The 24,540-nt window shown below is 35.9% G+C and overlaps 2 protein-coding genes and 1 long non-coding RNA gene across 5 annotated transcripts in view; 1 reads left to right on the top strand and 2 right to left on the bottom strand.

The window, feature by feature from the left end:
- LOC122357577 overlaps positions 1-19,038 on the bottom strand; it is a 91,394-nt gene extending 72,356 nt beyond the window's left edge. For both annotated transcript variants that reach the window (XR_006252498.1, XR_006252497.1), the window contains exon 1: positions 18,914-19,038. This is a non-coding gene — a long non-coding RNA (uncharacterized LOC122357577). The remainder of the gene's footprint in view (positions 1-18,913) is intronic.
- adra1bb (adrenoceptor alpha 1Bb) lies at positions 12,049-20,412 on the top strand. 2 transcript variants are annotated; one of them, XM_043256981.1, is made up of 3 exons: positions 12,049-13,384; positions 16,887-16,936; positions 18,937-19,011. In XM_043256981.1, the coding sequence occupies exons 1-2, from the start codon at positions 12,430-12,432 to the stop codon at positions 16,898-16,900; spliced, it is 969 nt and encodes a 322-aa protein (XP_043112916.1). In that variant the 5' UTR covers positions 12,049-12,429; the 3' UTR covers positions 16,901-16,936; positions 18,937-19,011. The 2 variants fall into 2 exon arrangements, with proteins under 2 accessions (XP_043112916.1, XP_043112915.1); XM_043256980.1 differs by lacking the exon at positions 16,887-16,936 and having other exon boundaries at positions 12,051-13,384; positions 18,937-20,412.
- On the bottom strand, positions 19,818-24,253 carry eif4ea (eukaryotic translation initiation factor 4ea). Its single transcript, XM_043256983.1, has 8 exons — positions 24,127-24,253; positions 22,561-22,667; positions 22,351-22,446; positions 22,199-22,262; positions 22,003-22,116; positions 21,751-21,890; positions 20,726-20,855; positions 19,818-20,629 (listed from the first exon to the last, which is right to left on the bottom strand). The coding sequence occupies exons 1-7, from the start codon at positions 24,142-24,144 to the stop codon at positions 20,741-20,743; spliced, it is 654 nt and encodes a 217-aa protein (XP_043112918.1). The 5' UTR covers positions 24,145-24,253; the 3' UTR covers positions 19,818-20,629; positions 20,726-20,740.
- Positions 24,254-24,540: the final 287 nt, after the last annotated feature.

Here is a 24,540-nt window from a genome sequence, read left to right as displayed (position 1 = left end):
TTGGAATACTGTTTATGCGCACATGATACCCAATGGGTAGGATTATGTTTGTGGGGTGGATCATATGTATGCGAAAACTACATATCTTACGAATGCCAAAAATGTTAGAAAATAGCATATTTACATGCCACACATGTGAAAAACATATGCACACCAAAGTAAATTTTTGCGTATAAATACCATGTTTCTGTTTTCATTTGGTGAATTTAAACACATTTTCATGACACTGGGCTCATTTGAGTCCTGGTGAGTCCTTAAAATAGTATTTATAGTATTTTATAGTATTAACAAGTCTTAAATAGTTTACATGGTATAACAAATTCTTAAAATCTTAATTATAATTCTAAGATGTCTTAAAGTTTCATTGATTTCGTTAAATATTAGTTTAAAAGTAAAAACATGACACTGTTCCATGTACTAACAGTCTTGAGGTTTCAAGGCAGTTTGCAATCAATCAAGCCATCATTTATCCATGTATGTATTACTTATTTAGTTCATGTTTGACAGCAATTACTCTCATCGTTCTTCTTTTTGTCCAAACCTACAATAAGTACAAATATGGTAAGGTACTTACAGCTCTTATTCTTATCTACAAAAGAAAAAGAAGTTGTCTTTGCACCTTTTTTCCCTGAAAGCTCCTTAAAACATGCGTACTTTGAGACACACACACACCTTAAATTAATAAAAGGCTTCATATTTCTTTCATACAATATAATCTGCATATTGGCCAGCTGAATGAAGTAGGCGGGACGTTCTTTAAAGCCGTGTGAAAGCCGAGTAAGAGAGAGAGATTTCTTTGCTATGAAATGTAATCTTCTGTATTGGTTTGTGAGTAATGGAGGCAGATTCAGTATTTCATTAAGTTGGCCGAAGTGATGTATCATCCCTCTCTTCCCAGTAACGTTGCATTAACTTATTAGCTTTACTCTCTCCCGCTCACTCTCCCGTTTTCACTTGCTCTCTCTTTCCCCTCGTCTGTCATTGAAACATAATCACCCTGTAAAAGTAGAGATAATAAAAGCAGAGGGAATAAATGACCCTAAGAGACACAGAGAAAGAGAGAAAGAGGCAGTTTACAAGATATTTTCTTCCTTAATTTCGTCACTGTTACTCAATAGACAGACTGACAGAGTACCATATATGTGGTTGTGAAGGTTGCATCTGATGTGTGTGTGTGTGTGTGTGTGTGTGTGTGTCAGTGAGTCAGTGCACATGTGTGCATATTTGCATGTGTATTAATGGCTCTCTGCATGAATGGAGACAGTTCATTACTGAAGCTGTCCTCTATCCAATGATAAAGCCTTTTTAATTATGCTTCATGAAACAATATTAAAGATTATTGGGGTGTGCCTAATTTTTCTAGACAGTGCCACTCCTCTCCGGGACAGATGCCACCGTGGGACAGATGAAAATGACTGACGGCAGAGTGAACTTCAGAGACACGACAGGAAGTCGCTTGAGAGAATTAGGGCTGACTCAGCTCTTTTGGCCTGTCTAGATGAGAAGCAAGACGTTGCAGGCATTTTAATACTGATAAATACTTCCAGCAGTAATGCGTGAGAGATAATGTAGAGTCAGTCAGTTATTATGGCAAAATTTTTTTCCAATAATGATGACTGATTGTACATTATCCCTTGTTACACAGTGACTCAGCGAATACGTCTGCAAACATTAGATATTACTTAAAAAAAAAAATTTGCATTAATATATAAAAGTAAATACTAATACATAATTTATATGTTTTAGCTACACCATGAAAAACAAACAAATAAGTTGTTTGTCATTTTTACAGCTTCAAGTTCTTCCAAACCTGTATGAAATTCTTTCTTCTGCTGGATACAAAAGATGTTTTGAAGAAATAAAAAAGTTATTTTATGAAACTCTAGATGGTGCAGACTGGTTCCATCTCAATCTGACAACATCATTATTTATATACAGTGCAGCTGACTGTTTTTTCTTTTTATTTATTTTCTTTGCATCAGTAGCCAATGAGTTAGCTGTTTAACATTCAAATACACATCTAGTGCTTGCTGTAACAGTTGTAGTGTAGTTGTAGCTTCAGAAGCCCTCCACCTTTCCCAGCTCCACCTACATAGATCTGCTACAGTAGGGTGACCATACATCCTCTTTTCTCTGGACATGTCCTCTTTTAGGACCTATTAAAATGTGCGTGGCTGGGATTTCTTAATTGCTACTTTTTTTTTTTTCTTGCTACCACCGAATTTCTCACCATTTAATCATGTAACGTATATTTCTCTCCAGGGATTTTCTTGTCCACTTCCTTAAACATTCTAACATTGCGTTTATTAAAAAAAATGCTTTTTTGATAAATATTTTCTATTTTTTGTGTAATTTGTATTGAATTGTTAGTGTTTTTAGTTACCCTAATGGTGTTCTGTCTGCGTGTATGCCCCTATGTAATGCAAAAATACAACTACTGACCATTTTACGGATGGGCCACTTAAAATGAATTCAGATTTGTCAGACGGAATTATTATAGTGGTCATTAGTAAAGCCAATTGTGGCAATTCATGTAGATTGGTATTTTAATCTTATATCACTTATAGAAAAACGAGTTAATTAAAAAATACAGGTACCAATATGCCATTCATAATACCTAAAACATTATCAACAAAACAAGATATTTTATATTCATATATTCAGTACTCGGCCTCCTCTCTGTCCCTAGATCTAGGTTCCATCGCAGAGGTGATTGAGCCCAATCTGTGGAACAAATTACCAGCTTCTATTAGAACTGCACATATATATATATATATATATATATATATATATATATATATATATATATATATATATATATATATATATATATATTTTTTTATTGTCTGTCTGTGTTTGTTTGCATAGGTTTTACTGCGTACTCGATTCCTTGAGTATATTTAATTGACCAATTAACTTCAAATAAACAGTTTATTAAAGAAGGACACTTGAATTGTACATTTCAGTGGGAGTTCATCTACCGAAATATCAAACAATTAAATAAACGTAATAAGTCTTAGTTATTAAAATAAAGAGTCAATCCAGAACAAATGACATTGTATAATTAAAAATGTTGATATGTAATTAGTCTTTTATTAAAAAGATAAGGTCCCCAAACACTCATAAATCCTGACAGAGGGAGGCTTAATGAGACGTGGGAGGGTATGTGTGATTTTTATTTATATATATTTGTTATTGTTATTGTCCTGGACTTATTTCAAAACTTGAATTTTCTCATAGATTAGCTAACGTGAGCCCTCTCTCTCTCTCTCACACACACACACACACACACACACAAGCAAAGCAAGCCACACGAAGCATGGTCCCCTCTGATGCACTGATGCATTTAATCAGAGGGGCATTTTCAGTAGAGGGAAAGTAATCATTTTTGCACAATAAGGCCCATCTGAAAACGTCCACTCACATTTGTGTGGTGGCAGCATGCAGCCCAGTGGATGCATTATGTATTCCAGTGATAGATTAGACTCATAGTATTTGTGCTACCCTCTTGATGCTGAATGTCACCTTCTTTAATCATTCTTTTCCAAACAAACAACTTGAGTCTGCTCTTTTCCCAAAAAAAAAAAAAAAAAAAAAAAAAAAAAAATTAGGCCCAACTGAAGAGAAACCACTCCACTAGGAGTGCTGTGTCATTTAGAGAATGAATTGCAATCATGACCGAAACAGTGATAGATGCATGTGAGAGGTTCGTGGAATAATGTTTTTCGCATCACTTTATTTTTATAATGATCATAAGAAAATCTTTTAGCACCACTGAAAATGATGATGCAAAGTTTACGTAACTATGCTCAGTTTCAATGTATTCCGCATGTCCCTCACATAGTGCATAATTAAAGTTATTACCATTACTTTCAAAATCATATTAAATATTTAATGTATAAAATATCATACATAAAAAATATCAGTGTATCAGTGTAATGGTAAAAGATTCTCTGCAATAAAACACAGACTGGCAGCCTATCCTGAACATAAACACACAAATGCAAAAATAGTAAAAGCGGTCTCGTTACTCATTTAGAGGTTTGTACCAGTCTACTACAAGAATATATTTTATATTTGCAAGAAAGAATTTTCTTTCAATAAATGTTACACTTTCTATACTAAAATATTGTTCATTAAAATGATTTTATGTAGGCCTGGTTGTTGCATAAGCTATACATTTGTAAAGAAAAAAAAAACATTGCTCATGCAGGAGCTACTGAAAAAGCAGACCTATTCAATTATTACATTCTAACATTCTATTCAGGCCTATTTCTTCATAAAAAAACAAAGCACCAAACATTTAAAGGTGCCATAGAAGGCAAAACTGTATTTACCTTGGTATAGTTAAATAATAACACTTCTGTACATGGAAACGATTCACCCTGAGTCTCAAACACCAGTGTTTCTTGTGTAATGAATAAAAAAGACCAGGATCACTACGCCCCCAACATTTGCACAACGTATACCAGAAAGAAACTAACCTGCTCTAATAAAATAATGTAAGCCACTAAAAGGACATGGTTAGCTTTAGATGTAGCCTGTTACATTACAGCATAGACGTTTATAGATGCCAGGTTGGACAGCTCCAGGGTAGGGTTGCAGCAACCATTCATAAGTTCTCCCTTAAATTAGATTAAGTCCACACTAGAGGCTTAGTAACTACCAGCTAGTTTATAAATACAAATCCAAGGGTTGTAATGTAAATGGTCATGTAAAACCATTTCTGGAGATTTTTTGCCCTTAATTAAGTCACATAACTTCTAAGTAGATATTAGAGTACAATTTCAAAAACTATATCAGTCCATTCTACAGCACCTTTAATTTTGCATTTTTTAAAGATCCTAAATGGTTAATTAAGTGGGCCATCCTTATTGTTAAACCCTGATTTTAATTGTCAAACACAAAACAATACTACTAGGCATGCTAAATTTATTTATTTATTTACTTGATTACATATATAAAGTTCTCTTTGTAAACCAAAAAGTTTTGTTTGTTTGTTTGTTGCATTGAGCTAGTCTAAAATGACAAGTTTGAGAAAGAAACGGTGAAAGTTTTTTTTTTTAATAACGGGTTGCTAGTTGGTGCCAGATTCAAATCAGAACTTCATTTCGTCTTTCTGTTCTCAGCTCCTCAGCTTCATTCTGCCCCTCAGCTTGGCCTCACTATATGACAGCCACTCGTCCATTAAATGTCATGGGTCTTGGTGGCTTCATGAGCATGCTGCCAAATATGGAGTAAGTTCAGGAGAAGGTGGAACAGGACTGGGAGCAATGGTATGAAGTTTGTCTGATGGACTGCATTCTAAACACCAGAAAATCCCAGTGCGACAAAGGTGGAGAATGAAAAAGATCTAAAGATTGAAAGGATGAAATGACTGGTTCTCCCAGAGAGCATCGCATGTGCCCTGAATTTACTGATCTGCTCCCAGATGTCATGGGCTACCTTCTTCTGATTGGCTGCAGGAGACTCATTAGTCTGTGTCTGTGAAATGCTGTCATGCTGCCAAAGAGGACACCTAGAACTGCTCAGAATAAGAAGATCAAAAATCAAAGGAAACAGACTGTTATGAAAATCTGTGGATTTTTTTCTTTGTCCTTTTCTTCTATTTTTGTCCTAATAAAAGTTTACTTTTACAATCTGTCTTCTTTCCTTTTTCATGTTTCATAAAATATTAAATTTGTGTGTGTATATATATATATATATATATATATATATATATATATATATATATATATATATATATATATATATATATATATATATCATATATATATATATATATATATGCCATCTCTGTGTGTGTGTCAAGTATTTTATTATTTCATATAATAGATAAATGGATGGACAGACGGACTATCTAGATAGATAGATAGATAGATAGATAGATAGATAGATAGATAGATAGATAGATAGATAGATAGATAGATATTGCCACTAGATGGAAGCATTGTGTGCATTTAAGACCATAGATTTATTACATCTATCCAGCATGATCTCTAACTAATCATTTTTTTCTTTTTCTTTTGCTTAATAATTGCAGGTTAACATTTTAAGCTTTAATAAAAGAATAAGACATATTATTTAAGAAGAAGCACTGATTTTCACACGACCTGTACAGAAACGTATAGAGAGGAAGAAAAAATGAAGATGATGAGTAGGAAAAAGCTTTATCCTCATTATGTCCAGACTGAGGGGTCTCAAGACACTTAACATTTCTCATGATGAAAATATCTCTCCTTCCCCCTTTGGATTTAGATCTTGGCACGGACAGATATCAAGAGAGCCATCCCCACTTCTCTTATTCCGGGGATGTTTATAAATTTCCTTAAATGTCCATTCAGCCACTGTCACTTGTTTGCTCCCAGAATATCTAAAGATCAATTGCAGCGGATGTCACTCTGCTCCCAGAAGCATGTTGTACACAGATTAAGCATGTTATATAAACCATGGCTTTAGCTCTTCTCCCAAGAACGCATTTCTCTCAAAGTGATGAATATGCAAAGGAATAACCTAAGCTCCTGTGAGCGCAGTTTATTTGGAATAAAATGAAGATTTACATCATAACACTATGCTTGTCAAACAAATAACTCGATCAAACCAATCACCTTGCACAGACAGCAGAGGACACTTAAACCGATTATGACAATTTGAGAGAAAAAAATCGTGTCGTACACACAGGAAGTCCTAAACAACCTCGTTTGCACTGCTGTTCCCTGCGGAGTTGGAGTATGTTGTTAAATCAAGTTATCCAGCGAGCGCTGAGTGTCCCTCTGTGCTCTCAGCAACTTGCCTAAGTCCTTACTGTTGAGAATATGAAAGAACAGACCAGAACAAACTATTCTTGGCACAGCCAGCCACCAGAGCTTGTACATCACTTTTTAATCTAGTCAAAACCGTGTATTATAATCAAAAGGGTTTAAAGGCATGTGGAAGTATTATTTCAACTGCATCAACATCAAATTGATCAAAAGCTTCTAAAATTGAACTTATATGAAACGTAAACAATGTAAAAACACTTTTTGAGAGAGAATCCCAGCATGAAAGATGCTTTGATTTGCCTGAGCACACTTGAAAAGAGGATTGGTTAAATAAAGTCGCTGGCATTAGTTCCTCCCTACTAGGATGAAGGCCGTTTTCAAAGACTGGATTCCTACCTCGGCCACAACAGATAAAGACACCATGTGTTTTACATTCAGTGTTTTACCATGTAGCCATGTGTATTATACAACTTCTAGCACAAGGGTCATACTGTGTTAGGCCTTAGGGAGATGGAAGCTTTACTTTGACCCCAACACTGCCCTTCAAGGTCTCGCTTGCTTTTCTTTCTTTCAGATGCTGCGTGTCACATTGACAAGATAACAGTGCAGTGTTTTCCTTAGGTTTATTAAGGTGTGGTCACTTTCGACAAATTTTGTGAGCAAAAACATACAGTCAATAGTTCCAAATAGATTCCAAATTATTTTGCATAGAAGAATCAGTTTTGGTTGCACAAAGAACCTTTGAGTTCTTAAAAGAACCATTATTTTTTCTTAGAGTGAAGAACATTTTTATTAATCTTAATAATAATAATTTTGTGGAATGAAAATTTCCTTGGACGGTACAGGTTCTTTGTGGATCCATTAAAGTGCCTTTATTTTTAAGAGTGTAGTGAGTGTATTGATTAATGTATTTGCTACCATTAATGAAAATACAGCTGTTCATTAGCTCAGGTCCAAACACTTTTATTAAACACAAGATCCACATCTTCCGTTCATCGCTTAATATATTGTGGAGATTAAAAGCTACCCGTTTGTGTTAACTTTCAACGCTCCTGGCCAAAGTAATCCATAACACTTTTCTCCAAAGAAAAAGTCCAACCAAGATATCTGAGTCTACCCTGATTCAGATGAGACAACTTTTTCAGTGAAGAAAGCATTTGCATTAACCTTAAGCAATGATTTGAGTTTCCAATGGTGAGCAAGTGATGCAATGCTAGACTTCTCCAAATGAAGAAACCGAATCCGATATAAAATCTGCATTCGCAAATATTTCAAACTATTGCAGATCACATGGATTCCTGTCGAAATAACTGGATTTCGCCCGTGAAAATTCACAGAACATCCATAAATGCATCCGCACCTTTAGTCTACACCGCACTGCTTTTCCTCTCTTCATCGTCATCCAAAGGGCCCAAACACTAATGTACCCCGACACACATTTCAGACAGGCTATTTCTTCCAGAAAGCCCTCTTTCTTTCCTGTCACAGCCGTCAGCTCAGACTGACTGTAATTCAGACAAGCATAGCTGACACTAAGAGCACGAGGGCATGTTCAGCCCGAGCTGCCTGAGACTTCCTCCTTGAAGTGTAAATGAGATTTGTGTCTCTTGGGATCCACATCATGTCTGTAACAAAACTGTGTTGGTGTCTGTTTGACCTGAGATGGAGGATAAAGCCACATCGAGAGGTCCGCAAAGGTTCGGGGGTTTAAAAAAGGTGCAATGCGAACACCGTGGCCTGAGACAAATGTGTCACAACAGGGTGCTAAAGAGCATTTTACCCATGAGACTCAACAAGGCTGGCTGTACTTAAAGCATTCGAACGTGATTTTGCAAAGGTGTACTTTGCAAAAAAGAAACGCCACAGACAAGGTTTTATTACATGCCCCTAGCCATTTTATTTTCGCACAAAGGAAATGTTAAAATGACATGCTTTATATTAGATAGAGTTATGTGAAGTCTTTGTGTGAATTTGCATAATGTACCCGGCACGGGGACTTTATTTCTGAAAGTGAAGGTTAATTTATGTTTACTGCACTTTAGCTTCCGCAGGTTTTGTCGAGATAAATCATATACATTTTAATAAATGTCAACGTGTAGAAACGTTATGGTGGCTTAGAGAGCTGTAACTGCGCTGACGGTTTGCCTATTCGTGGAGCTCTCAAGAGTATCTTCAAATCTGAAGCACAACAAAATACGATGAAAAAAAAGAGACATGTTAAGATTTCAACATTAATCTGACACCGTTTTAATATGAGCGTTTCTAGCTAAGAAGAAAAATGTTCGCATTTTGACTAAAGCAGTTCAGGGCTCATCGTGGCATTAGTTCGTTGTCAGAAGCTAAGTAATGAAAGTAGGAGTGGAAGGAATTCACAAAAGATAACAGTAATGGTAAAGCTGATGAATTAGAGTAATGCCAAAAATCATATTTCAACAAGTGGGCGTTTCTTCAACATGCACTTTTGGCCTTGTAAAAAAAACTCTTTTCATATTATACAAGTATTAGAGAAAAATACTATAATTTTTTTAAACATTTTTCCGAGATCTATCTTTTACACATAGATACATATATCACTTTATATCATTCTTTGGAGGTTTTCTGAATATATTATATAATATATAATTACTGCTGTTGTTGTTGTTAAACTGAATAATTATTATATTATTATTAATGGCGTTTTTTGCATAATCTATTTTAAGTTTTTACATATTTAATAGTCACAAGTTAAACTTACCTTTATATTGTATTTACTTTCATGTTTAATTTTGATAAATAATTAATATTCTTCTAAAGCTTTGGAATTAGGTTAGAACAACAAAATGCATACATAACTAGCATTTGAAATGAAGCCAAAAAAAAATGATGAAAAGTCTCCATGACAGTTTTAAGGTTGAAATATGTTCGTTTTAGTAAAAATCAACCTCTCGGACATAAAAGTGCCTGACGTTGATGAAATACTCAAATGCTAATTAACCAGAACGGACCTAGTCTTAAATCATTCATCAAGACCAATAAGGTCAGAAAAATCATTTTACATATAATATGTGTAGTAAACTAAACCTCATGGGAAACGTCAAAGCGCCATCTGATAAGGCATTTAAGCCTATATCATGGTCCAGAGGTAGTGGCACGTCCCCTTTCTCAGCTCTGGTACTTTCCCCATGCCGCAGAGAAGGTGATGCATTCTTAGTTCCCACAGCCTGATGATTTGGGTATCAAAAAGTCCCTAGCGACGTTTATAAAAAAAAAAAAAAAATAAAAAAAACCTCACTCCTCTCATCTATGCTTAAGCTTGACATGCTTACATATTTCAAAACCAGAGAACATGGACTACTGAAGACAAATATAGCTGACTTGCTGTAAACAAGCAATCACATAGTTTACTTTAACCGATGATGGAGATGTATTAAATCTGTTCTGCAAAAGAACATTCTTTTATACCAAATAATCCTATTTTGAAAATTGTCGCCCACTATGATGGTCACTCTGAGCTGTTAAAAAAAGATAAGATAAAAATTAACAAATAAAATAATTTTGTGTCCCAAGTAAAAATCACATAATAGTGAGTAAATAAGGACATCATTTTGATTTTAAAACATCAAAATAGTCTACGAACCACTATGGCTTGATCTACCGTCTTCTGCAGGACAGTTTATAATGTCCAAGCTGCAGTTCTCCCCCAGGCTTTTAAGTCAGTCAGTCTATTTCCATCTAAAGCCACTCAATACCACCTGAACTCTATATAAGACTTTGCTATGTGAGCAATGTTTAGAAAAAGTATTATTTTCAGAGTTATCTCAAAGCATCGTAAACTGATTTTAAGTGGATGGATTCGTGTTCTTATTTCGGGGCACCAGCAGATGCCATGGGTTTGATTAATAACCAGGGAGGTCAGAGGGTTGCAAAGTTCCCTTGCCAAACAAAACGCCTTCCAGGTGCGTGGACAACCAGAAATATCTCTGAACATGTTCTCTTAAAAGAACACGAGAGGAATTTTGCACACGGATGCTCCCTCATGACGAGTGTTAAATGTACCCGATAGTGCCTGACTGCACACTTCACGTATTCTAAAATATCCTCTAATCAGGACTTAGATGTTCCATGTACATAGAAACTCCTAATCATAATAAAAGCACTCTGACATGAAGAACAACGGGAGCTTAATTAATACGTATGGGCAGGTTTCCTGGAAAAAAGATTAACCCTCAGCATGGACTATATTGCGCTGTCAAAGAAGATTCTACACTGCAAACACCTCCAACTAGGATTAATCTGTATTAAAGAGAGCTCTCCATGTTTTATTAATCTCTGACCAATCTCATTCCCAAGAGCTAGACTGGAAAAAAAAAAAAAAAAAGACTAAGAAGCAGATTCTCACCTGTCAAATCATTTATTCTCGGTGAAAAAACTAATTTATTCTAATTTATTTCATTTATAAACATGAAAGGATGACAATTTGTTAAATGGCTTTAAAATGGTTTTGCTGGAGAAATAAAACCAGAAACGTAACTATAGAATTATATTGCACACAATATAATCCAAGCGACTAGCAAAACATATATTCCAAATGAAAAAGCCCAAACTTAACTATTTTCCAGTATATATATATATATATATATATATATATATATATATATATATATATATATATATATATATATATATAATTGATGAAGCAATATTGGACATCTTTGGGAGTGTCTTTACATTACTTTATGATCCTAATATTTTTACTTTATGATCCTAGCAACACCAGGGATGTGGATTCAGTTCACAGGGATGCATGAGATTATATAATTTAAATATAACATAACATGTTGCAAAAAAAAAAAAAGTTTTAAATATTTTTAGAACAATGTCTTAGAAAGTATGTTATAACATGGAGCTGAAAAAGCTCTCTATTCCTGGTGCACTTAGGGATTAAAACCTCATGTCTCCATCCCAATGAGCTCATCTTCAGACTCCACAGGAGATAATGAAGGCTTTGCGTGAGACAAAATTTGCATGGTTATGTGGTTTTATCTGGGTTCAAGTGTAAAGTAAAAAGCTTTTACTTAAAAAAAAAAAAAAACAGTCTGTGATGTCACACTAGTTTACTGCAAGCTTCACAAAATGAACTTGTATAGGTTAATGCATTTTTCCTTGATTTCCTCACCAGTGACTTTGGAAAAAGGGTCTTTTTGGAGTGAAAATTTATATTTTAATGGACACGCTTCAGTACATTAAAAAAGTCTAAGGATGTTATCTCATTTTGTATGTATATTTCTTTTCAGCTTTTTCTTATTTAAAACAGTGTTTGAGCTCCCCTAAAATATCATGTTTCTAAGATCCACCATTCAGTTTGTAGCATACATACACAATACAGAACTACTATTTCAAACTACTATTTTACGTTTTAATACGACTCAAAACTCTTCAGCCTACCTATAACTTATTACGTTTGCCTTTTCAGCACTATCCTCTTTTCAAAAAAATCCACATTTGCTCAGTTTGGACAGAAGCAGGAATGGGCGGTATTAATGCCTTGCCCCCGAGACAGAGGCTCTTATTTTCACATTACACGAGCGCATCAGAACGACAACATTGCTCATCAGTCAGTCGCGCACCGTTCTAGTCGTTTATAGAAACCTGACCAACGTGGTAGCAATGGAGAATATTTTTCGTCAAAATGAACCCACAAAATGAAGGTGAGGTCGCACAGTCCCGGGGAAGCGGTTTTTTGGATGCGTACGAAGAGTCGGCGAAGTTGTCAAACTCTTCCGAGTTAAATGGCACAGAACTCGAGCCCCTCGACCTGTCCCGTGCCGTCCCGCTCGGCTTGGCTTTGGGGACTTTCATCATCTTCGCGGTGGCTGGGAACATCTTGGTGATCCTGTCAGTAGTGTGCAATAGGCACCTGCGATCTCCAACTAACTATTTCATCGTTAATCTCGCCATTGCCGACCTCCTCCTCGGCACAACCGTGTTGCCTGTATCGGCGACATTGGAAATACTTGGTTACTGGGTGTTCGGGAGGATTTTCTGTGATGTTTGGGCAGCGGTTGATGTGTTGTGTTGCACCGCGTCCATCATGAGTTTGTGCGTAATCTCCATTGATCGTTATATCGGAGTGAGTCATCCTTTGCAATACCCCAACATAGTGACTGGACGCAGGGCTTTGCTGGCCATGCTGGGGGTATGGATCCTGTCATTGGTCATCTCCATCGGACCACTGCTGGGATGGAAGGAGCCTCCGTCACCGGACGACACGGTGTGCGTAATAACCGAGGAACCCTTTTACGCGCTCTTTTCATCGCTCGGCTCCTTCTATATTCCATTAATTGTTATTCTAGTCATGTACTGTCGTGTTTATGTGGTGGCTAAACGGACGACGAAGAATCTGGAAGCCGGCGTGAAGACGGAAACTATGAATTCAGGCGAAATAACGTTGAGGATTCACAGGGGCTCGCAGGTGCACGAGGAATCCGGCGCGACAGCCAAAGGTCGCGCGCACCAGTCGAGGAATTCTCTGACGGTCAAACTTCTGAAGTTTTCCAGGGAAAAGAAAGCAGCTAAGACCTTAGGGGTTGTGGTTGGCATGTTTACGTTGTGCTGGTTGCCATTCTTCTTCACTTTACCAATTGGTAGGTCTTTCTTATACAAAGTTGCACAATTTGTCCCCCCTCTCTCTTTAATGCTCTCACAGAACAAGAAGCTGCAGCATATGAAGAGAAGTTTTAGTGTATATATATATATATATAACCTAGCAACAATTACCGGGGTTCAGGCAGTTTACAGTCATTGTATGCTTCTGGGGTCAAGGCCAAACTGGATGTATAGCAGACAATAGGCTCACACATGTAGAAACTAAATGGTTAAACTATTATATTAATACAAACACACACATACACGGTCATGCACACACATGGTGATGTTATTTTAAATAAATGATAGGTGACAGTTATCGCAAGTCTTCTCTTTTAAAGAGTTCATATGTTATTTTCAAGTATCCCTGTAACCATAATCTGGCAAAATTAAAAAAAAAAAAAAAAAAACAGACATGTCTATATAAACAAAATGGTAAACTTCAACTTATTGTGATTTTGTAATATCACTATAAGCAAATTTAGGAACTGCACTGTTTTGGTGTTTAAAGAGCCCATTAGTGGTCTTTCTATTTTTAGATCTTTCTTTAAGTGGTCTTTATAAATTGCAATTTCTCATACAACACTGTTTTTAACTATTATAGCGGTATTTGTTTTGTCAAAACAGTTTGATTGACATCATTAGTCCCATGGGCAAAGTTGTTCAGAATGAGGAAATATATCATATTATTTGAACTGAATATATGAGCAGTTTTAGTGATTTTGTGCAGTTTTTATAGGCTTTTAGGTACATGTGACCACTCCCCTTTTTAAATGACCCTTTTATAGCTCACCTAAAGACAAAATAATTAATAATAACAATTTTGATAATTGAGAATCCACAGAATTGTTCTGTATTGGTTTAATCTAAATCCTGGGACTAGTTCGCAAAAGTAGGTTTTTAACAAAACTGAGAATATTTCATGAAGGATTTGATTGACAGCATTAGTCCCAGAGGCACATCTGGTTAGAGGAGATCTATCATATAATATGAAGATCAATCTAGTGTCTGTGTGAATATATGAACATGTTCTAACGTATGAGGCCATTTCCGATTTGAAATATTATGTTTTTGAGACATTTTTTAACTGTTATTGCGCCAACTAGTAGTTTTTTTTAACATATTAGTGAATAATTAATAAACAATTTGATTGACAGCATTTGTTCTTGAGGCAAAGCTTCTCTTTACGAGGAGATCTATCAAATGATATGCATATTGTGTGGATTTGTGAAATACAACGTGATTGCAAAGAGATAAATTCTCATTAACGCCACCTAATGGCCAATATCTTTTAAAACTCTTATAGACCTTTTGAGTCGAACATGCCCACCGAGTTTCGTTCCGACCCACCTCTGTTAACCTGGTCTAATATGTGCTCCAACTTCACTTGCCAATGGCAGTCATGTTTTTTCGTAGACACTTGAGCCCCTTTGGACAAAGACACTGCATGCCGATTTTCAAGTCAATTGGACCAACTATTGTTTTTTTTTTTTTTTTTTTTTTTTTTTTGTTAAAATCGGTTTATATCGACACCAAAACCGAGTTTGGTGAAGATATCTCATTCTGTTCAAGAGTTATAGCCATTAATTTTTAATTTAAAATTTGGTTTCGAACAAATTTTAAAATGGCAAACATTTGCACACTGGAAATGAAATCAGAGATAGCCATTTTGACTGAGCCAAGAATTCGAATGATGCAAGTCTGCAACAAAACGGTCTAGGAGTAATGAGCGATTTTGCACTTTTGTTTTGCTGTAGTGCCCCCTATTATCCGATTGGGGTGAGACTTTAATAATTCTCCGGAACCGAGCTCTATCGGTTTCTAGGCCGTACAGTTTCATGGCGGAAGAATAATAATAAAAATCCAAATAGAGATAGAGATTCAGCACTTTGTGCTCAAACCCATGAAAAAAGTCTAAATGAAATTACAAAGGTATTAGCTGGTTTTTAAGCTGGTCTCTTAACCTGATCCTCTAATCTTATTTAAGCAGTGACAAAAAAGGAGACATTTAACACAATGGACAAAAAAAAGACATTAACATAACAACACAAGGACATGATAAGCAGGAAAACAATGCAAAATAGAAAATAAACATAAAATGTAACTTAAGGTGAAAAAAACATTTAGGCTAACCTTTGCAAACAAATATTTTAATATAACATGTAATAACTTAAAATGTGACTACTTAAACGCATACCCTTGTGTTTCTAAAAGCTTTTTTTAAACCCACATACACAAATATATCTAAAGAACACACACACACACACACACACACACACACAAACACCAGTCGAATATGGTCTAGCTGGTATTAGAGTCTTCCCAACTGTTTAGAAAAATGCTCAAAATGCTTTTAAAACTGACCAACTAGATCAGGTTTGGAGACCAGCAATTTAGGCCATTGTTCTTATTATTTTTTAAAGTAATTCATTATTTTTTTGTTAGTGTTAGCCTAGTGAGTAGTAGTAATAATGCATTGTAGTTGAAATACTGGCCTTCTTATATATATATATATATATATATATATATATATATATATATATATATATATATATATATATATATATATATATATATATACATTTTGCTATAGCCTACTATTCACTGAAACAACACAAAATACTTTCCCATCCCATTATAGGCCTATATAAAGTTATAACAATAATAATATTTTAAAAAGTTTTTTTAACTTAATTGAGTTGCCTTTACACCCACATGAAATACAAGTGATTTATCCCTTAAGCCTTCTGCAGCTGGACATTTGTGGCCAGTGGGAAGACCGCAGAGTAGGGGTTAAGACAGAATAAATCTTTTTGCACTTTATTTCCTCCTCCCTCTCATGGGGCTCCCAGTGTGGGGTCCGCCGCATCCGCCGTTTGGCTGTCACAGCAGGGAGTATGAGAACGAGGCCCTGGACCGCAGCCATTCAGACTCAAAGGCAGGTTATTATTAATGAATTAACATAGTAGTCATTCCTGTCCCAGACAGGGTTATCTCAGCAGGGCAGGGTGCTTGGAAGTTCAGCCGGCCTGCTACATAATTAGGCAACTGTGGCTTTTTTTGAGTTTTAGAAAACAAAAACTTAAGTGGAAAACAGTAGTTTACAGCACTGAATTATTGAAGCTACAGAGGTCATGAACATATCATGATACAATGTTTTTAGTTATAGCAAGTCTGTTTAGACAATGTCAGTTGGAAAAGTTACAACTTAATCAATATTTCCTGTTTATTCATTTGATGAGCTCCGTAATTGTTCAGGAAAGAATAATAATGACTAAACTGCATTCATTGTTGTCAGAGCCAAGCAATGTCCTGCGCTAGTTTTATTAAATATCTCCACAGCTTTCTTTAATATGAAAGCCTGTTTCCTCAAACAGAATAATGAATGAAGGTAGCTGCATCTATTTTTTACAATTCAATTTTTTTATTTTATTCTTTTAATTCTAAGATGTAAATAGAATGCATTCTGCAAATTTTGAATGTATCCTTTTTTTCTTGCAGAGTTTGCAGAATAAAATTGTAATTCCCCCACAGAATAACAAATAAAAAAGGTAACTTTTTTTTTTTTTATCTCACTATTCTAACCGTTCTGTTCAGAACAACAAGTTTATATCTCAAAGTTGCATATCTTGCAATGCAGATTTTTTTATTATTTTATCTTTTCTTTTTTTATTGTGTGTCGAAAATAGACATACATACTTCGAAACATAATGAAAGGGAACGGCTATAATAAATAATGAAGCTAATGTTTTTTTGTGTAATAAATAATGTAGCTATACCGATACAGCTTAAGAAGAGCTGCTCGTAATTGTTCCTCATATGAGGAAAGGGATGCACAAGATACACGTGCTAAACAAGGTTTATAAGTTATGTCATAAATCGTTTATATTTTTCCAAACCTGTCATACTAGACAATGGAAGAAATCCCAGTGAGCCACTTTGACCGCATGCAATTTGGAAAAACAGGATGCGAGGTTGTGAACATTATATCTCAAACTTGTTTGCTTCCTCTCAGTATCCCATCGTTCTAGAACCGTTGCATTCTAGTAATCAGAATAAGTCCATTGATTTAGCGAGTGAGCTGCTTTGGTGCAGCTAACAGTAATTAATGCCTGTTTGAGGTCTATTCATGACTTCTTTTGAAAAGTTACAGCCTTCTAATAGATCATTGTCACTTATGCACTTTTTTGGCCTTCATTCATGAATTCGTTTTTTCAGCCAAGTCTCATGGTTCCCATGGTACTTTGAATGCAGTGGGTCAGTGCACTAGGGCTACAGCATTGAGGTGCCTCCGCTTTATACACCAGGGATCTCAGTCTAAAGCGGTTAATGGCACAGATCCACAGCTCTACCACCGAAATTTAATGAAAAAGGGGGTAAAGAACATTTTTCTACAAATATTGCTTTTACTATAAACAGAAGCAGCAATTCACATTCAGGTTTGTTTTTCTGTATGCATTACTGCAGTGAATTGTTTTAAAATGGGCAACAATTTATTTTGCTAATCCATTTTCTATAATAAGCCACTTTGCAACTACATGTCAACTAGCAGTCATTAGACTATTAGTACACTACCTGCTTAATAACCCCTTACAATTTTTTTTGATGGGTCCACAACATAAAACATACCGACCATGACAAACTTTGCAAGTATCTGCCAAACCTAAACCTACCATAACAGTCTGCTTTGAGAGTTAGTTGACACGTAGTTGCAAATTAAAGCGAATTAGTTTTCATGTAGATGCTAAATTATTTATAGTTAGCAGTATGTATAAAGTGGATTATCAAAAAAAAAGTGTAACTGTAAAATGTTCCCTATGCTGTTGAATTTCATCAATAACAAAACACACTGTGTAGATGTACAGCGAAATGTTAGCTATGCCTTCTGAAAGCATAAACTTAATCGATGTTGATTATTGATATGCATAACCGGCGTCTGATGCATCACTTGCCCTTTTTTCCGAGTTCCCACCAGAAAGTAAACACCAAATTTATCCGAGTCCACTATAGCAATTAAGAATTATTTCTTTTATGAGAACATAGTGCTCTCCCGTAAGTAAGCAACACTTTTAAATTCACCTTTCACTTCCAATTCGTCTTAAAGAAAAATACGAAATGAATAATTTAAAAGCCTGCTTATATATTGACCTCATTCTGTGCATGCTGTGCACATCTGGTTTTCGATAGATTTATTATGGTTTCACCATACAATTGCCACAAGCAGAAATTTGATAGGCAAGCGTTGCTGCCACCTGCTGGATCTTAATACAAATGACAGACCTTTTTTAAAATAAAACAACCTCTCCATCACGAACAGTCACGAATTGCGCCAGCAGGGGGCACACGAGTCATATAATAGTGTTAATAGTGTTACCGAGAGAAAAGCGTCAAACTTCCTGAAGTATTCTCAGAAACACATTTCAAAACGTACATTTTCTCTTTATAAAATTTCCATGACGTTTTGTTTGAAAGCGCAATGTAAATCCAAAAAGGAAAAAAAAGCTCGCGATATTAAAACTCAACCTCACCGACGTACTGTCTCTCCTTGCAGTCGCGTTCAATGTCAGCCTGCGGCCTCCCGAAACCGTCTTCAAAATCATCTTCTGGCTCGGTTACTTCAACAGCTGCCTGAATCCCATCATCTATCCCTGCTACAGCCGGGAGTTCAAGCTAGCTTTCATCCGCATCCTGAAATGCAGATGTCACCGCAGGAGACGGCCAGGTTGGAGAGCGTACAACTACCAGGGCTCGCACATCAACTCCTTCTACTCAAGGCAGGACTCCAAGGACTCCGTGAACTACGGCAGTTACCTTAATGGGAGCCAGAGAACCCTGTCCTCTGCCAGCCCCAGCCCTAGTTATCATACCAAAGGCCTGTCGCATTTCCAGGAGGACGGACCCAGGCATGCCCGGAGCAGGACACCTTCTGTGTTATCTGAGAGTACTTTGGATCATCATCTTGAACCCGTGGAGGAAGATCCAGCCCAGTCTGTAAGCAATCCAGATCAAGCTGCTTTCAGAAATTGGCCTCAAGAACAATTGAAAGAGTGAGAACGTCGAACTTTAAAGTGGCACTTTTGTTTTTCTTCTTAAGTATTTTTTTTTTTTTGGTTGAGAATAAATCATTTCTTTCTAATATATTTAAATCTAATATATAACCTGGCGTTGATGTACAGCACGGTGTGAATTCTTAACAAACACAGCATTAAAGAAATTTTGCTGAATTTTTATTAATTTCCAATACTGCATAATTATTGATTTTCAAGTTTTATAGCCGTGTTTAAGATATACGGTACACTTGCGAAAGAACATTCTTCTTCATCATAATTATAAAAAAAATAATAATTTATCAGAAAAGGGAAGCTAATTAATTTAGCTAAATGAGTTATAGTCTTCTACTGGAATCAGAAAATGCTTACCACGTCTCAAAAATCTCAGAGAGTATTATTTATTTATCATCAACAGATGCATTTCAGAGGCTCTTCACTGGGTATAGACAATGCACTGTACATTTTATTTACATTCATTTTTCATAAGCACCCGTGTTCAAGAAAGGGCATTTATTATTTTTTGTTACAAAGAATTCAGGCTACTCAATGAAACCCTTTAGGAAAAGGTAAGAACCAGAGATCAGTTTTCTCAATACTGCCTTGAACATTTTACATGAGGAATGTAAAACAAGACTGCAAAAATACACATTTATACAACAGTCTTTGAACAGAATCAACCTTGGACATTCTCAAGCGGCAATACAAGAATTATCTGAATAGTGTAAATAGAAACATCATGATCAGTTTACTGTCCGAATCACTTAAACACTGAATCCAAAGCAGAAGTGTAAATGTTTCAGTAAAAAATAAATAAATTACACTTAAGATTTAGAACTGCAACTCAACATAAAAAAGGCAAACAAAATATGAAAGAAAAACATTCACAAATTGAATTGAATACACTTGCCATCCCCACCAGCAAAAGTTAATCAGTTAACATTATGCTGGCATTAAAAAAAACACAAGAAAAAAAAAAAGAATGTGGCTTTGATTTTATACACTGTACAGTTTCGCAAATATAATATTTCTCTGATTAAACCCTTCCGTCTACAAATCTGAAGGCCTTTAATTTCCTAGTGTTCCCCCCACAGCGTCCTGTGAAAGGTCAGGTCCCAGGTCAGTTTTGTTTTCGTCTGTCAGTTTCTTCTGATGAAGATTTGGATTTGATAAAGTGTCAGTATGTTGTTGCAGCATCTGGAATTAAATTACAGCACGAACCATTTAACAGAGGACATTTAATATCAATACAATGACATGAAAGTTTAAAAAGAGCTAATCGAAAAGGCTTACTGTTTAAAAGGCTCCTTAAACAACAAACTTATTCTTGGTGGTGGAACCGCTTTTGGTGGCTGTGTCCGCGTGTGACTGGTATCCAATGATGACTTTTGGAGGCACTCCTAATCTTTCCTTGTACACACGCCTGTGAGCAGACGAATATAGATTTACGTCATGCAGAAATGTGTGCCTTGTTAAAAGACACATGACAAATTCTAAAATCATCGGAAAATATCAAACATCTGATAACCTCCTGGATAAGATTGATGTTTAAAGCTAAAAAAAATAAATAAATAGGGAGTCTGTGACCAATATACACTACCCAATTATCTGTGGAATCTGTCAGCTTTAATCTGCAGACTGGCTCTGACTTTCCTCAACTAGCGTCAACTTGTTCAGACTATAAAAATCAGGTTGTGTAAACCAGGCTTAAACGCTGGATTCTTATATGAAATCTTTAAAATATATCCGAGAGTTGTACAAACCGGTATGTCATTGTTGCAACATTTCCACACCCTGAATGAAAGTGAACTGTGATTGGTTTTTAGCATGTCAGTCAAACGGCCTCATGATTGGGCCTTGGCCAATGAAAGCTACCGTGGATTCCAAACCATCAGTCGTCAGTCTGTCTATGTGAGACCAGCTCAGACTCATCTCGGCCTCAAATATCAACATATAAAGTTGCAGTGCTGTGGAAATGCAACTATTTCACCATCACCAGCAGCATTAAACGGTCTGGGTAAATATCCAACCGAACGCCACTTCAGAAGCGCGTCTGTGGCACCTTTGCTTTTAAAGTTGGCAATCTACCTAGTGCTCCACCTAATAACCACAAATGAGAACAACATAATAACTAAAGTCATCGAAATGCAAGCAATGGCAGATCTTTTCTTCTGTATTGTGATTTAACCCAAGCATTACAGATTAACAGAAAAAGCCGTGCTGGGACTTGGTTTCGATGCATATGTTTTGATTGAGATGCGGGTGTTGGGCAAACGCGCACCAGCGTGAAAGCTTAAAGCGGACTAAAAGATTTTCACCCTATGTGTACAACAGCATCTTTGTTCTCGTAGTCTGTTGTCCATATCGCTATTTTGTCTCCTTTTGTACGGACGTTGACGACGGCGCCACAGACATCGTCACTGTGGTCATCAAATGCTTCTCCCACAAGGCACAAAAGCTGAAAAACAATACCAGGATTGAGAATTAGAGAACATCTACGCTTTCGTGATTCACAAACGCAGTATAGCTTTGCAGCTAATGCAGTTAAACCAACTGGAGTACAGACGTACCGTCTCCAACCAGAAGCGGTCCAGGTCGGCCCTGCGCTGCTGCTTGGACAGGGTGATCAGCCAGCGGCCGCCCCGCTTGTTTCTCTCATCTTCCCACATGGGCTCAATGCCATCCTGCTCCGAAAAGAGCACACCGATCAAGTTAGATTCATTCAAAATGATTCGCATCATGCTGTAACGCTATAATGTGCCTTACCTTAAAGAGGGAGTAGTCGCATCCTGACATTAAGTTACTTGATAACTGAATGTGATTGTATAACCTGGGACGGAACATCAAAACCTCTGTTAGCGTTGCTTATAACTCACGGTTGGCGAATCGGTTGTTTCAATCCTCTCATTAATACTTACGCCCAGAAGTCTTCCACTGTGTCAAACTTCGAGATGAGACGGAGATTAGCTTGCCACGTTTTGCTTTTGTCATTTTTAAAGAACCAAAGAGCCCATCTGCCAAATGAAAAAAAATTATAATAATAATTTAACTCTTACAGATATTTAAAAATATCTGTAAAACAAAAAAAAACTAAAAACATAAAATGTGCGTTGCCTGGGTGACTTTACCTGTTCTGCAGAGGATGTTTAATATAATCTTCAAGACTCACAATCTCTTGCTTATTTTCGTCGTTTTTCTCTTCTTCTTCTGAATTTGCTGGATTTGTTGAAGTTTCCTACAGGGAAAGAGCAGTACAATTTATTATATTTACATTACTTTTAAATTAAGTTTTGCAAGCTCAATGTAAACTATTTCAAAGAAAATGTTTTTTTTTTAAACCAAAGATGCTCTTGACCTTTTGGACTCCAATGCCACTGTATGCAACAATATTTATTGGACTTTTGCATCTGTATTTTTTTTTAAATTTAACAACTTAAAAAATATATTTTTACACACAATTTCTGCTAATAATACTCATTTCTACAAAATTCACTCATTCACGTTACTTCTCCAAGTCTAGAAATCTCACTTTTAAAAAGAGGCGTCCTCATATTATTATATGCTGTCTTATTTACTTATTTGAAATCACTGGAAGTCATCACGGACATTTGCTGAAGCCCCACTGTGTTAATAGGGTAAACGCTATGTATTTTCTCAGAGCAATTCATAAAATAATTAAGGTGCATTTATTACTTCACTGAGCTATTACTTCTACTAATAGAATACAATTTTAAGTTTGCTTCGTTTATTTCAATACATATCACCAGAGCTATCTAAAAACTATAAAATGTAATGAATTAATGAACAAGCAGACTGACGCCACCACTTTGAGATATATATATATATATATATATATATATATATATATATATATATATATATATATATATATATATATATATATATATATTTCATACTGTGTAACTTACAAAGGAACTTAAATATAAGTATCCTTTAATGACACGAATACTGGAGGATCGATGAACATTTATAAAAACTTGTGCAGGAACTTAGTTTCTCTAAAAAAAAAAAAAAAAAAAAAAAACCTTTCTGAAAATGTAAAAAAAAAAAAAAAAAAACTGAAAAGTTCACCAAAGGTTGTCTGAGGAAATGGTGTCTCAAGTATTATTTTATTTTGTTTAAAGTGACAAACATGCATGTTTAGAAAGAAAAAGAAAATTGAGGGTTTTTTTAATCACTCACCTATCAAAAACTTTCTTTATTAACATTTGACCAAACTAAACCTCTTATATCCGCTCGTACTTTTATCTTGTCAAAAGATCAAACCACTTACTTCGAGTAACATTAAGCGATGCGTTCATACAAAGACTAAAAACAATGACATTATCCATATTTCCAGTGACACATCAGCAAAACACGAGTCCAGACTACAGGAACAGATACGGCTTAACAAACATGTTCAACTTTAAAAGAAGACCTCAAATAAGCCCACAGCCCTCTTCAGACGAAAACATAACACATTTAACACTTTTGCACAATATCCTTCAAGCGCTTATGTGCGACAGTCAGACACGAGCTCACTACACTATCTGCCGCGAGAGATGTCACCCCACAAAAACAGCGCTTCCGACTAGCTTCCATAAAACCCCTGAATGAAATGAAACGCGCGTTTAACGTTAAAAACCACCACTGATGTTAACACCGCGTTTGTAAGAGCGCTTATACTGACTCACCGGTTCAGCAGTCGCCATCTTCTACAAACGTGAAGGGTCTTTCCGTGTGTGAAAACACCATTTGATTGGCCGAATTCAACCGAGCGCACGCGACTCAACGAGCAGCACGCGTCCGGACAGCGACCCCCAGAGGACACCGAGAGAAATGGACTCCCGCCGTAAAGGTTTATGAATCACGTATGGAATTGTATGACTCATTAATGCTGGATTAAAACCATGTAAGTACTTTATGCATATAATATAATAAAATGATAACTCAATGATCGGCACTGTGTATTTTTACATTGTATATCAAAGTATAAAGGAAAATTAACTATGCAATCAACTGAATTGGTTTTTTTAAGAAAGCTGTATAATAACCAATTAATTTATATGGTAAGTTTCTAGAATTTTAAATGCACGTTATAGATTTAT

This window comes from Puntigrus tetrazona, chromosome 14 (genome assembly GCF_018831695.1).
Source record: "Puntigrus tetrazona isolate hp1 chromosome 14, ASM1883169v1, whole genome shotgun sequence".
NCBI lineage: Eukaryota > Metazoa > Chordata > Actinopteri > Cypriniformes > Cyprinidae > Puntigrus > Puntigrus tetrazona.
The sequence above is the reverse complement of the archived record's forward strand: the minus strand, read 5'-3'. Positions and strand labels throughout refer to the sequence as shown.

What these genes read in the sequence shown, in the direction of transcription:
- adra1bb (XM_043256980.1), top strand. Translation starts at nt 12,430, where the DNA reads ATGAACCCACAAAATGAAGGTGAGGTCGCACAGTCCCGGGGAAGCGGT. An exon ending in CTTCTTCACTTTACCAATTG is followed by an intron (nt 13,385 to 18,936) that starts GTAGGTCTTTCT and finishes CTCTCCTTGCAG; the next exon opens with TCGCGTTCAATGTCAGCCTG.
- eif4ea (XM_043256983.1), bottom strand. An exon ending in AAACATCCTCTGCAGAACAG is followed by an intron (nt 22,447 to 22,560) that starts GTAAAGTCACCC and finishes TTCATTTGGCAG; the next exon opens with ATGGGCTCTTTGGTTCTTTA. An exon ending in ACCGCTTCTGGTTGGAGACG is followed by an intron (nt 21,891 to 22,002) that starts GTACGTCTGTAC and finishes ATTGTTTTTCAG; the next exon opens with CTTTTGTGCCTTGTGGGAGA.